Source organism: Myotis lucifugus, unplaced genomic scaffold (assembly GCF_000147115.1).
Source record: "Myotis lucifugus unplaced genomic scaffold, Myoluc2.0 scaffold_288, whole genome shotgun sequence".
Classification (NCBI taxonomy): domain Eukaryota; kingdom Metazoa; phylum Chordata; class Mammalia; order Chiroptera; family Vespertilionidae; genus Myotis; species Myotis lucifugus.
Genome location: NW_005871336.1, coordinates 143,613 through 156,650, shown reverse-complemented (window position 1 = coordinate 156,650; position 13,038 = coordinate 143,613). Strand labels below are relative to the sequence as shown.

Sequence of the window (13,038 nt, the reverse complement as noted above, 5' to 3'; positions counted from 1 at the left end):
ATATTTTTAAAAACATTCATTAAAAAAAAACACACCACAAATCTATAATAAAAATGTCCCTGTGGTTTTTTTTTGTTTGTTTTTTAAAAAACATTTAATAAGCTCCCCTTATCTACTAACAGCATTTGTTCCCCTAAAATGCCTGGAAGCAGAATTGTACAGGAGATTAGTTCACTGCAAATTAATTAAAATTAAAATCCTTTGCTCTAAGCCACTTCCCGAGCACCAGGCAGAAGCAGGGGCCCATCAGAGGGAGAAAGACAGCCATTCTCACTCGCAGGAGAGGCACCGTTCAGCCCGAGTCCTAACACACTCTGGCCGCCATCGCAAGTCCTTGCTTTATGGGGTTACTCGGAAAATAAAGTGTTATTTAAAAAATAAAAGATGCAAGCAACTAGGTTCCTTTCCTTTCCTTAAAAAAAGAAAAAAAACCGCCACGTGGTTAGCTTTTCCGTAACCTCCTCTGGATTTGGTTAAGAAAAGAAGTCTACAGAACAAGGATCATCGGACGCCCCTTCCTCCCCCGCTGCAGGCTCCTCGTGCGTGAGCGTCAGAGAGGCTGCCGAAAGCGTCCTGGGCTGTGGAGAGAGGCCCTGAGTGGGTGGGAGCTGCCCAGCGTGGCTCCGCCTGGTTCCAGTTTTATCCCATCAGCATCTCGCCAAGTAAGGCCTAGGCTTCTACCCATTATTTCCCTGGGGGGTGGGCCCTGTGGCTGGCGGGGCACAGAGCGAGAGGACAGCTAGCAGGAACGCAGAGACCGGGACGGAGGGAGAAAGGCAGCCCTCATTCAGCGTCCTCCGAGGGCTCCATAGGTGACAGTTCCAAGCGCCACAGCGCACCAGCGCCGGGCACACGGGCCCGTGTGGAGTGACCTGTATCGGGGGATCAGCGGGACACAGGCCTGACCCCCGTTTGCATCTTTCTTTGGACCTCACTAAAGGAAACACAACAACAAAAAAGACAGCTGTCCTATACACATATAAATAGTCCCTTAACTAGAAGGGAAAAAAAAAACCCAAACACACTGTTTCAAATGCATTTCTAAAAGATTAAAAAAATAAAAAGTCCGAATGGCAAATCTTGACTCCAAATTGTCCACTGTCCGTCTCTCTCAGGGGAGAAACGATGGGATGTTCGAAGGGGCCCAACTCTAACTGTAACCCTGACCCTACCTATATCGGTCGGGCCTGGGGGCAGGGAGGGTGTGCAGCGCAGGGAGCTGGGAGCTGGGGGGGGGCGGGGGGGGGGGGCAGGGAGGGTGCTGAATACGGTTCTCACACGGGTTAGAAACCGCAGGGTCAAGTCCAAATACACAGGTAAGATGACTGCTGAGTGTTAAGGGAACTTGGGGGGGCTAGTGTCGAAGCTGCAGGAGGGTGGCCGGCTGGGTGTGGTTCACAGGCACCGCCGGGCCGCAGGCTGGTCACAGCTGGGAGGCCGCCGATCCAGGAGCCAGGGAAGGGACCGTGGACACAGCAGGCCTCGCTCTCGCAGCCTGCCTCTTGGGAGCTGAGAACCCGGGGAAACTCCCGGTGGGGACTTCCTGCCTGTTCTGGGACGAGGCTGACGATACATGCGGCCAGACAAGCTCTCCAAACGGGGATCCTCAGGCAAAATGTTAAAGCCAGAATCTCTCCAGAGAGGACAGGTTCAGGGTCATTCACAACCTCTAAGTGACACGGCCGATTACCGAAGGGCGTACCTCGTGTCAAACGTGTCCTCTGGCCGCTGCCTCCGCTGAACGGAGGGGAATGCGTAGGACAGTGCGAGGCTGGATGCTCGCCTGGTCTCCCTGCAGGGTGGCCATCCCATGGTGGCCTCCTGGTGGGTGGGCCCTGTGGCTGGCGGGGCACAGAGAGAGAGGACAGCTAGCAGGAACACAGAGAGACCCTAACCGAGGGAGAAAGGCACCCGGACCCCCAAACAGCTATCAGACGGCAGCCCACAGTGCATGTGGCCCGGTGCCTGCCCTTCTGCACGTCCGACATGTCACAGAAACTGCTCTCTCAGGTGCTCCCTAAACCCGCATGATCCTGTCCCCTCCTCGGCCAGGTGACAGCGGTAACAGAAGAATGACGTGGAGAGTGAGGCTGTGACCCTGGGCCGAGTGGAAGAATCACCTCCCAGGACAGATGTCCACACACATCGTGCCAATGGAGAGGCCAGGAAAACGACAGGCCGCCCACCAGAGGACCTCCTTGAAATCTGGGGCAGGAGGGGGATGGAGAGACAGCTGACACCCCAGATCAGTCCCTGAGGCACCCCGACTCCCCTTGAGGGCAGGTTGTTAGGATGGTAACAGGTCAGAGCGGATGAACCCGTGTGGACTTTGGAATATCTGGGTTTTATACTTCTTCGGTGCCCTGGCTGGGCACAGAGTCCCTGGGCTCGGTGGTGCCCTCCGGAGGGTCGGGCTGCCCCGGGCTGGAGGCCGTGTCTTCCACGCTCACGAGGCTGCTGGCTGCCCGGGAGCTGGCGCTGTCGGCACTCCCCGACCGGGAGCGGTAAGGTGGCAGGTCGGCCTGGTTCAGTGACTCGGTGTCGGAGGAGTAGGGTGGCGGAGGGAGGTCATACCATGCGGGTCTGCAGTGGAGAAGGCAGGGTGGGGCGGGGGAGGCAGGGGAGAGGAGAAGAAAGAGAAGCATTAGGAGGAGCCAGGGCAGGGCTGACTTCTGCCCGTTTCTGAGCGGATGCTGATGTGAGGGAGGAGGCTGGCCCTCCAAGCAGAGAGGCCGTCCAAGGTGGTGTGTAATAAGACGGAATGGAGCAGGTCAGTGCGCTCGGCGGGCTTGTGCCAACTGGGCAGGGCCTGACTACACTCTCCGGTGGAGCCAGAGCGAGGATGCCAAGTGATTTGGCAGAGCGGCTTTGCTCCATCAGCGGGGGTCCCGTGGCCTGGTGTTTGATGGAGCCTCTGATGAGCCACAGAATTTGGGTTCTTACTGAAGCCCACCTGCTGTGTGGACTTGGGTAAGTGAGAGGACATCTTCCCAACACCTCCGTCTCTGTAGAAGGGAACAATAACGGTATCTTGCTCCCAGAGAAATAAGAGGAAAGACACTTGGCTTTCCAGCTCTCACTTACTGAGAGCTCACTGTGAGTGGGGCCCATGCCACGTACCTCACGCTCATTCCTTTTAGTAAGGATCACAAGAATGAAGGGGCAGGTGTTACTTTATGCCCTAGTCCTAGGGAGGAAACTGAGGCAGGGGGCACTCAATGGCTTGCTGAGGATCACCAATAACTTGTAAGCGCAGGGCTGGGATCTGGGCCCAGGCGCTGTCACCGTTTCAGTGACGCTAACCTTACTCTACACTGGAAGGTCGGATGCAGGGCTATGGGGGGTGAGTGACATCCTGAACACTTATGCTTACTTTCCAAGAAATCCGTAAGTACCGCCCCCTGAAGCTACCTTTTATGAGGGAAAATAGATTAAATAATACAAGAGCTGCCTGTGAAGAGGACCCCATCACCCCAGAAAAAGGGGGTGCAAAATGCTCATGCCACACGGTGCATGTGGACTCAGAGAAAGGGCGATGCTGAGCAGAGCTCGGCAGGGGGGCATGGTAACCTCAGAACCCAGGGGACCCCGGGAGCTCTGTCCAGGGACTTCCAGAACGGCGATTTGTGACACTCTGGAGGTCCCCAAAGGAGGGAGGCAGGCCGGGCAGGCAGGACCCAGGCCCCTCACCCACGGCAACCCCAGAGCTCTGCTTTCTGACCTCAATACTGACTCCATTGCTAAGAGGGTTCCACTGCTTAACACAGCTGGAGGGTGCTGCTCCACCCCCTTTATTCTACACACACAGCCCAGCCAAGTCAAGGGACTTAGTAACTCACTCCCTCCTTCATTCATCCATCCCACAAGTATTAACCAAGCCTCTGACAGGCACCGTTCTGCGGTAGCAGTGGAGGCCCCAGAGTGTGAAAGCCGGCCAGCAGCCTGAAGGTGTCAGTGTGGCATCCCCGAGTTGGCCAGGATCCTAACAGTATGTCCTTAACAAGTGCCTGAAGTCCAAGAGCCTCAGCTTCCTCACTTGTGAAATCGAGGCAGACAGAGCCATCCCCAGCGAGTCCCTGAGAGGATGAACTGAGATGAACTGTCCGGCAAGGACTCAGTAGATGTCAGACCCTGCTGTGCCTACAGCACCCGAATACAGGCTCTTGGCAAGACCAGGAACCCAGGCTGCCACCATTCTGCTCCCCCATCGGATGAGCTCCCGGCTCCCCCCGCCCCGGCCCCCATCTCCTCCAGCCCGCACGCACCTCTGGTCCAGCAGGGCCTCCGAGTAGGAGGGCGGGGAGCCCACTTCCGAGGCGTTCTGCTCGGCCTGGCTGGCCACGTACTGGATGCCGTTGTTGACGTTGTAGGTGACGTTGCAGTGGTGCGGGTGGTCCAGCACCACGAGGCGGGACAGCAGCACGGGGTGCTGCAGCCGGTGCACCGGCAGCGTCATGAGGTTGTTCCGCTTGCGCTGGTGATGCAGGACCAGCGCCAGCAGGGCCACCACCAGCACGAAGATGACGGAGCTGCCGATGATGGCGTAGGTGATGCTGGGGTAGTACACCAGCTGGTTCTCCGACGTCACGAACACCTGCCCGCTGCCCGGTTCTGAGAAAGCCCGGAGGGGGGAGAGAAGAGGAGGAGGTTACCGATTTAGCTCACCCCTCGCGGTGCAGTCAGTCCCAGGACCTGCGTGCAAATGTTTGTAGCAGCACGACTGACAGTAGCCGTGAAGTGGAAACCGCCGACATGTCTATCGACTGGCGAATGGATAAACAGAATGTGGTATGGCCACACAATGGAATGTCACTCAGCCAGAAAAAGGAACGAAGTACCGACACGTTACAACATGGATGAACCTCAAAAACATGATGCGGAGCAAAATGAGCCAGACACAAGACCACATGTTGTATAATTCCATTTACATGAAGCGTCCAGGAAAGGCAAATTTATAGACAGAAAGTAGAATGGTTGCCTGGGGAGGCCGGGGGGAGGGGGGGCACCAGAGATTAACTGGTAATGGGTATGAGGGACATGTTGAATATGGTGATGGCTGTACAAATCGGTAAATTTACTAAAACTCATTGAATGACACACTTAAAATGGGAACATTTTCTGTTATGTAAGTTATACCTCAATAAAGTTGCTTAAAAAAATAATCAGGGCCAGGAACTACAATATCCAGGGAACAGGAGTAGTTCCTGCGGCAGAAATCAGTTTTTCCATGGAAATTTATTTATTTATTATTATTTTTTAAAATATAATTTTACTGATTTCTGAGAGGGAGAAAGAGATAGAAACATCAATGATGAGAGAGAATCATCGATCAGCTACCTGCTGCACACTGGGGACTGAGCCCACAACCCGGGCATGTGCCCTGACCGGGAATTGAACTGTGACCTTCTGGTTCATAGGTCAACGCTCAACCACTGAGCCACACTGGCGGGGCTTTCTGGAATACTTTCCATCCCCTTATCTCCAACTCTCAGTCTGTTCTCGCGGGCACTGCCTTTGGTAGAACCCAGATATTCCTCCTTCAAAAATCCACATGCTGCGAAACACATCATCTTCCGTCCTGATCTCAATATTTCCAGATTCCCCCGCATAATCCTACTCTGACACAGATCTTCCCCCGTAAGCTCTGGGCTTTGTGTTAATTTTCTTTCCAGCTACGCTCAAACATGAATGGAAGCTACCACGTTCCCGTGGGTCATTGTTTCAATGATCAACTGTACAGACAGAAGCAAATAAAGCCCCAGACGAAAGGCAGAAGCCTGCCCCAGACAGTTACAGGAGGGCGGCCGCGCTGGGAGCCTCTGGAGACCATCAGCTGTCACTCAGGCGCCCGCAGGCGTCCTGTCTGTTCTCAGCTAGGTCCTCAGACGCTGGATGGGGGCTGTGTGTGTGTGTGTGAGAGAGAACTCAGACGTAAAATAAAACGGCCTCTTCACTTTGTTGTCTGCAGCACAGAGCGGAGGGGTTGCATCCTGGGGCCGTCGCTTCTGGCTGTTCTCAAGCACGTTGCTGGACTTTTATGAGCCTCAGACGCCTTATCTTTAAAACGGGGTGGCTCTGTGTAAGCAACAGTAGCATCTCCTTCGGTTACCGAGAGGGTAAAGTACACCGCACTGTACCCACAGAGAGCAGAGCCAAAGTGCCAGGGAGGTCTGCACTCAATTAACGCTGGTTCTCTTTTCTTTTTAAATATATTTTTTATTGATTTCAGAGAGGAAGGGAGAGAGAGAGATAGAAACAGCAATGATGACAGAGAATCATTGATCGGCTGCCTCCTGCGTGCCCCCTACTGGGGATCGAGCCTGCAACCTGGACATGTGCCCTGACTGGGAATCAAACCGTGACCTCCTGGTTCATAGGTTGATGCTCAACCACTGAGCCACGCCGGCCGGGCCTTTTTTCTTTTTTATTGTGAAAAAAAAGAGACATATCTATCACATAAAATGTACCATGTAACGATTTTTAAGTGCACAGTTCAGTGGCCTTACGTACATTCACACTGTGGTGCGCACATCACCACCCCCCCCCCCCGCCTCCAGACGTCTCATCATCCCAAATGAGCCCATGCTAACTCTCAGGGTCCACAAGCCTCCATCATCCTCACCCGCTTCTCCGGACCAGACACGGAGGCTGGAAGGGGCTGCCTTTGGGGATAAAGTGGAGGACAGCATAAGGAGGGAGTAATTTCCTACCCAGGGAGATATGTTTCTTATAAAAGAGGAAAGGGGCTGGATTTTCACACGGAAAACAAATGGGTCCAGATTTGAAACAGTGACTTCTGTGTGACCACATGTGGTTTTCAGAATGAGAGAGAGGGAGAGAGAGAGAGAGAGAGAGAGAGAGAGAGATCCTTCAAACGAACGGAATGCAGAGCGCTGTGGATCTTAAGGGTCTCACTGACGTCTCCCAAAGCAGGCCCTCCCAGACCTGCCCGCAGCGGCAGGCGAGAGGCGGCAATCCCACTCGCTGGAGAAACGCTGATGCTGCGAACTCGGTGGTGCCTGGTCTCCTGTGCTCTGTGTGTAAATGTCAGCTTGTATTAGTTCACTGACTGGACTCACTTTTCTTAAGAGCTCAATGAGCCCGCGGGCTAAATGACTAACATCAGAGCCGCCTGGGACCCGCGTGCCAAGCCCACACCCCGTGGATAACGGAGCTTCCATTTATTCTGCTGTCCCTCCAGCCGGTGCCCTGGTGCTCCACTGTCAATCAGCGTGCGCTCCTGTCCTGTGTCGGCCGGGTCTGCTGCGCTCCTTCCGGCCATCTGGGTCCCTGACCCAGGACCGCTGTGCTCCCGGAGCTGCCGCTGGCTCCCGCGGCTGCCTGGTGAGCCGGTGGGTCCCGCACCGCCAGGCGCTCGTCCCCTCGGACCAGCACAGACTCGTGTTTTCACAGCAGCTTCCTAGCAGCCAACCCCACGGGAACCTGCAGACTTGACCCGGCTCTGGCCCCGCCTACAACCTTTCCAGAACTTTCTACCTCAAGGGTGAGGGACCAGCTCCGCATGATGCTCAGCTCGTCCCACTTGGTTCCCTTTGTCTCTGCCTTCCTACTGCCTCCCTCTCCCCCTGCCCTGTGCTGGCCTCGTGGGTAGAAATAGGGGCTCAGGTTCCTCCCACACACCCAACATTCCTCCTGCTGCTCTGGCAGGAAAAACATGGGCCCCACAGCCTCCGGGTTTAAAGACTTGAATGAAGGGGCTTTGGGAAGCTTTCCCGCCTCAGGCTGAGGAGGAGGATGTGGCGTCTAGAGTCGGGTGAGGACCGACAGGAGCTGAGCCCTTTGGGGGAGGCACGTGGCCACTGCCGATCTGTGGCCTCGCAGACAGGAAGCCGGGGGGACAAATACTCTGACCTTTCTCCCTTTCTGCCCTCCAGCCTCCTGCTGCTGCTTCCTACTGACCAGAGCCACTGGGAGCCAAACGGTAGGGGGCCCCGCGGAGAGTCGTGAAGGTCGGAGTCCCTGCAGGGAGTGGACTGGCTGCAGATGGCTGGTCAAGAGCATCCCTGCTCCCTGCCTCAACCTTCACGGGGCCCGGCCCCCTCAGCCAGGCCAGTCCTACCTCCTCCCAGCCTTCGCGCAGATGCTACCACGCCCCTGAAGCCGTCCACTGTCCCTCTGCCGCACACGCTGCCCCTCCCCCTGCCTCACCCCTAATGGCATCTCACCTTGTGCCACGTCTGACAACATGCTGGAGGCAAGGTGGCTTAGGAGGTGGCTCCCGTGGTACAGGGGCAACGGGCTGTCCCTCCGGCCCAAGGCTGACCAGCCCTGCACGCCTACTGACCAGGACCCCACACGGGAAGCACCTTCCTTCTGTCGGGCACTCGTGCCCACTGCGCCCCGATGTGGGAATAAACAAAACCAACCAGAGGCACAAAGCAACGGTGACTGCTTCAGAGCCTGTGCCGCAAGGGAGTCCCTGCCGTCACTGGTGTTTGGTAGAGACTCAAAGGCAGGCCAGGAGCAGGGCAGCCCAGGAGCAGTGGGGAGAGGGTGGCGTCAGGGTGTCCTGCCTGGGGCTGCCTGCAGGGGGAGCCATAGGAGACTAAGCGGGGGGGGGGGGGACGGGGGGGGGCTATGTGATGGGTTAGGGGAGCATAGTTAGCTTTCTCTGCTCGGTGCTCAGCTGAAAATGGGGGTGAACACTAGGGAAGCTGCCAGGCATTAATCCAGCCGCGGCTAAGGGGTGAGCGTTTGGCTCCCAGGCTGGCTGCTGTGGGTGGAGTGTTCTGTTCCTACACACTGGCCAGTGTCCGTCTGGCCAGTGTCCGTCTGTACACGGTGTCTCTCACTGACCATCCCACCCACGTCCCCAGGTGTGGCCCAGACCCTCCTTCTGCTCCAGCCCCTGTGACACCCTGGGCAAGTCTAATGCTCGGCTTCCTCATCGGCAAAGTAGGGGCAACACACACCACCTTGCAGAGTCGCTGTGAGGCTCAGAGCTGATGCAGGCGGCGTCCCTGTCAGGGAGTGGTGGGTCGGCAGAAGCGGCACGAACAATTCTGGGCCTGTTTGTGCACAAGACACAAGTAGGCCGAGGACAAGTCTATCCAATCACGAAGAGGCAGCGTGCATGGTGGTTAGCCTGTGCTTGGAGTCTGCCTGTCTGAGAGCACATTCTTTTATCCACTTAACCAAGTCCCGATCACGGATTGGGCCCTGAGCTCAGTGCTGGGGATTCTGGAACCAAAACAGCAGAAGGTCACGCGTGGGAGAGGCCCTGGGCCCGCTTCTCCCCAGCGTGCCCCCTGGGTTACCCGCACCCGCCTGCAGCCAGTCACGGGAGCGCCCTGGCCACTGTAAACCAAGGGCACCCCACACCCACCCTGTGGGGCTGCAGCGCCTTTGGGGATCCCGTTCCAAGCTCATCTCCTGTCCCAATTTAGATGCAGATTGAAAAAGTTTAATTTAAAGGGCAGACCAACACATGACTGAATCAAAAGAGAACCATGAAATCCCCACTGATCCATTTCCATGGCAACTCAAGTTTCTAAAATTAACCGAAGGGAGGGTGTTGGGAAAATCCACGAGGCCAGGCCGCCCAGCATCGCACGGACCACAGCAAGAGCCACCCTAGCCTGAACCCGAGGGAACCAGAGAGGGACCCACCTGCCCTGCCCAGAGGGAACTGAGGCTCCAGGACCACCCAGAAGCAGGAGACAAGCGCCACACAATGAAATTCCAAGTGAGAGAGATGAGTACGAGATGAGCACGCTCTGGGGCTGAAGACGGAAGGAGGCAGACACCTCCCTGGGAATTCTCAGTTGCCCTTATTAGAAAAGACCAAGGGGTTCTGGTCCTTCCCACCCTTCCCCATGCCCGCCCTTGGGTCAAGGAGGCAAGGAAGCATCCCTGAAAGACCCTGCATTTTCTTTTTTAAAAAATATTTTTATTGATTTCAGAGAGGGAGAGGGAGAGAGAGATACTGTCATCAATGATGAGAGAGAATCATTGATCGGCTGCCTCCTGCACGCCCCACCCTGGGGATAGAGCTTGCAACCCGGGCATGTGCCCGGCCCGGGAATCCAACCATGATCTCCTGCTTGATGGTCAATGCTCAACCACTGAGCCACACGGGCCAGGTGCCCCTGCATTTTCAACAAGTGCTACTGAGACAGCTGCTACCCGGGGCCCCTAATGGACAGCGAGGAGAGCACATTGGTGTGGAGGAGGCCCCTGTGATCCCAGCGCCCTCTGAGGCCGTGGAGACCTGCTGTGCCCTCAGAGTTGGAGCTCGGCCTCTGACCCTCTTCGGGGGAAAGTTGCCAATGACAAGCCAGGGAGTGGGTGGCGAATGGCCTCCTGGCTAAGAAACAGGCCCAGGGCAGTTACAGAACTGGCTGGAGGATAAGAGACAGAATTGGCTATTTAAGGTAGAAAAGGGCATTATTAATTAGGGATTCAGACAGCCCGCAAAACTCAGTGATGAGGGAGATTGGGAGCTGGGGCCCCGGTGGCCTTTTCAGAACTCTGCTGGGTTGTGTGATGGCCTAAAAAAGGTCAATGGGAGAGTGCAGGGAGGGAGGGCGAAGTTCTCTGCTGCCATTTCTTCTGCGGACACAGAACGCCACAGCCAAAGAGCGCAGGCCGGGAGGGGGCGCACCTCAGGAATGAGCTCAAGCACTGGGGCCAATGCTCATTCATTCTGGCCATCAACGCAGGGGTCTCCACGCATCTCTTTCCCGAGCACACAGTGGCTCACCGACCCAGGCTCCTGCACATGACATTCTGGACTGTTCTTGCAGGCAATGGATGAAATGGAGACACGTGCCTCCTGGAATTTGCTGAATAAGGAGGGCTGGACAGATTGCTATTTCCATTGCTTACTGTGCCTGTTTACCTGTAGTGTGTGGTGGAAACGGCGAAATTAAATGCTTAGCAGACATTCTTTGAACTCGAGGGTCAGTGGTTTCTGGCCCGGTAATAAGGCTTGGCGAGTTATAATGCAGTGGTTTATTGGGCCTGCAGTGTCAGCAGCGGCGCAAACACTGCTAACTCAAGGGGGATGCAGGGAACGGCGATGCTTCCTGAATCTGTGAGTGCCGTACACTCACACACAACAGCACTGCAGGGAAAAGCTGACCCTAAGAATCGGGGAGGGGAGAAGACTCCCCCAGGCGTGCCACTGTCACTGCAAATACAGTTTCATTGGTGGGGCTGAGAAAGCATCAATTACGACCCCACAGGCACCCAGCCACCCTGGGTGATGGGAAATCCCAGCATCAGCCCCGTCTCTGCCTTTCTTTTCCATTCACGTCCAACCCTTTCCCATTCACAGCCAACTCAAGTCCAGGGGCGGGTCCTGCTAATTCTGCTTTCAATTCTTGGGACAAGTTACCATCATTTGCTACAGAGATGACCACAGGCACTTCCTAGCTGCTCTCCCAATTTCCAATCTTGCCCCCCTCTCCAATCCATTTTCTGCACGACATCCAGGAAACTCTTTTGAGGAGGTAAATAAGATGACTGTTCATTGTACTCAAAACCCAACCTCCTAACAAAGGCCTAGAGAGAACTCTTGATCTGGCCCTTTACTGTTTTCAACCTGGTTTTGAGCCACCTGTCTTCTAGCACCCTACGCTCTAGCCCAGGGGCCAGTGAAGTCTGGCCCTCTGCCTGTTTTTATAAATAAAGTTTTATTGGAACACAGGTGTGGCTGTTCATTTGTGCACGGTCCATATTGTGTGGCTTTTATGCAATATGACCGAGTTGCTTAGTTCTGATATGAGACCATAGGGCTAACAAACCCTAAAATACTGACTGTCTGGCGCACACTGGTCTAAGTTTGATTCCTAGAGCAGACACTGGAATGAGCAATGAGCTAAGAGGTATACCAGCTGCTGTTAGGCAGCGTACAGTCTTTGGGAAATTACTTGAATACACAAAATGTGGCAATCATGGCAAGTAGACAATAACTGCCACAGAGGAAATGGCAAATGAAGAAGTCAAGGAAGAAACCAAGGACACCCTCCCTGGCCAGGCTTCCACTGGTTTTTGTTTTTTGTTGTTTGTAAAAGTGAGCAAATGAAATGTTCCCACAGGAAATGGCGAACTTGGTCTTCATCTTGGATATGAAATACCTTCCCGGCTGGCTGAGATGGCTCAGTGGTTGAGCATCAACCCATGAACCAGGAGGTCACAGTTCAATTCCCGGGCAGGGCATATGCCTGGGTTGTGGGCTCAATCCCCTATCTTGCAGGAGGAGCCGATGAAGGATTCTCCCTCATCACTGATGTTTTCTCTCTCTCTCTCTCTCTCTCTCTCTCTCTCTCTCTCTCTCTCTCTCCCTCCCTTTCCCTTCCTCTCTGAAATCAATAAAGATATATATTTTTTTAAAAAACACACAAAGAAATACCTTCGTGATTAAAAACCCGCCTGCTCTCTGCCAGCACCACCTCCCTGGGTGGCTGGGCAATGTGCCTGCCTGCGGATCTAGCCCTGAGAGGTGCGTGGATGTCGCATATTTGTGCTCCCGGACATGAAGGCTTGGTAGAGGTTTTAATGTTCTCCAGGACAAGGTCCTGGGGCTCCATGCCAACACCTGGAGCCTCCTGGGCAGTGGTCACTGAAGTTGGCTGTTTCACAGCAGATGAATAACTACAGGGCCTGGGGCAGGGGAGGATTCAAGGTTACCTGCTTGATTCTTTAAAGAGAAAAAAAACCAGCTATCCTATCCCCAGGGACGTTTCAGAATCCATGTATCCCTGTCAAAAGCTCCCCAGACACCAGTAAGAGGCCAGAGAGCTCGGGCCAGAATCTGTAAACGTTAATGAGGCTGTGTTAACACAAGCAGGTGAAGAACTAAGCCTTCTGTCACCGACAGAGGGCCACAGCTGGCCTCGGAGGAAGAGTAATGAGAGGACCCCCCATGGATGGATGTGATACAAAGATCCTGTGAAGGGCCAACAGCAGAGAACTCTTGCTTAGGCATTAACCGTTTACTGACATCTACTGAGGGCCAGCCGGGGGCCAGGAGATCGGGGTGGCTATCCGGGGCAGGAGTTACTGGGGATGGGC

General features: G+C 55.0%; 1 protein-coding gene across 1 annotated transcript in view; it reads right to left on the bottom strand.

Moving 5' to 3' along the window:
- Nucleotides 1-1,240: 1,240 nt before the first annotated feature.
- LDLRAD3 (low density lipoprotein receptor class A domain containing 3) overlaps nucleotides 1,241-13,038 on the bottom strand; it is a 124,860-nt gene continuing 113,062 nt past the window's right edge. Inside the window, exons 5-6 of the mRNA XM_006099892.3 lie at nucleotides 4,266-4,611; nucleotides 1,241-2,583 (exon numbers count right to left, since the gene is read on the bottom strand). Of these exons, the coding sequence (XP_006099954.2) occupies nucleotides 2,346-2,583; nucleotides 4,266-4,611 (584 nt within the window). The 3' untranslated portion in view covers nucleotides 1,241-2,345. The remainder of the gene's footprint in view (nucleotides 2,584-4,265; nucleotides 4,612-13,038) is intronic.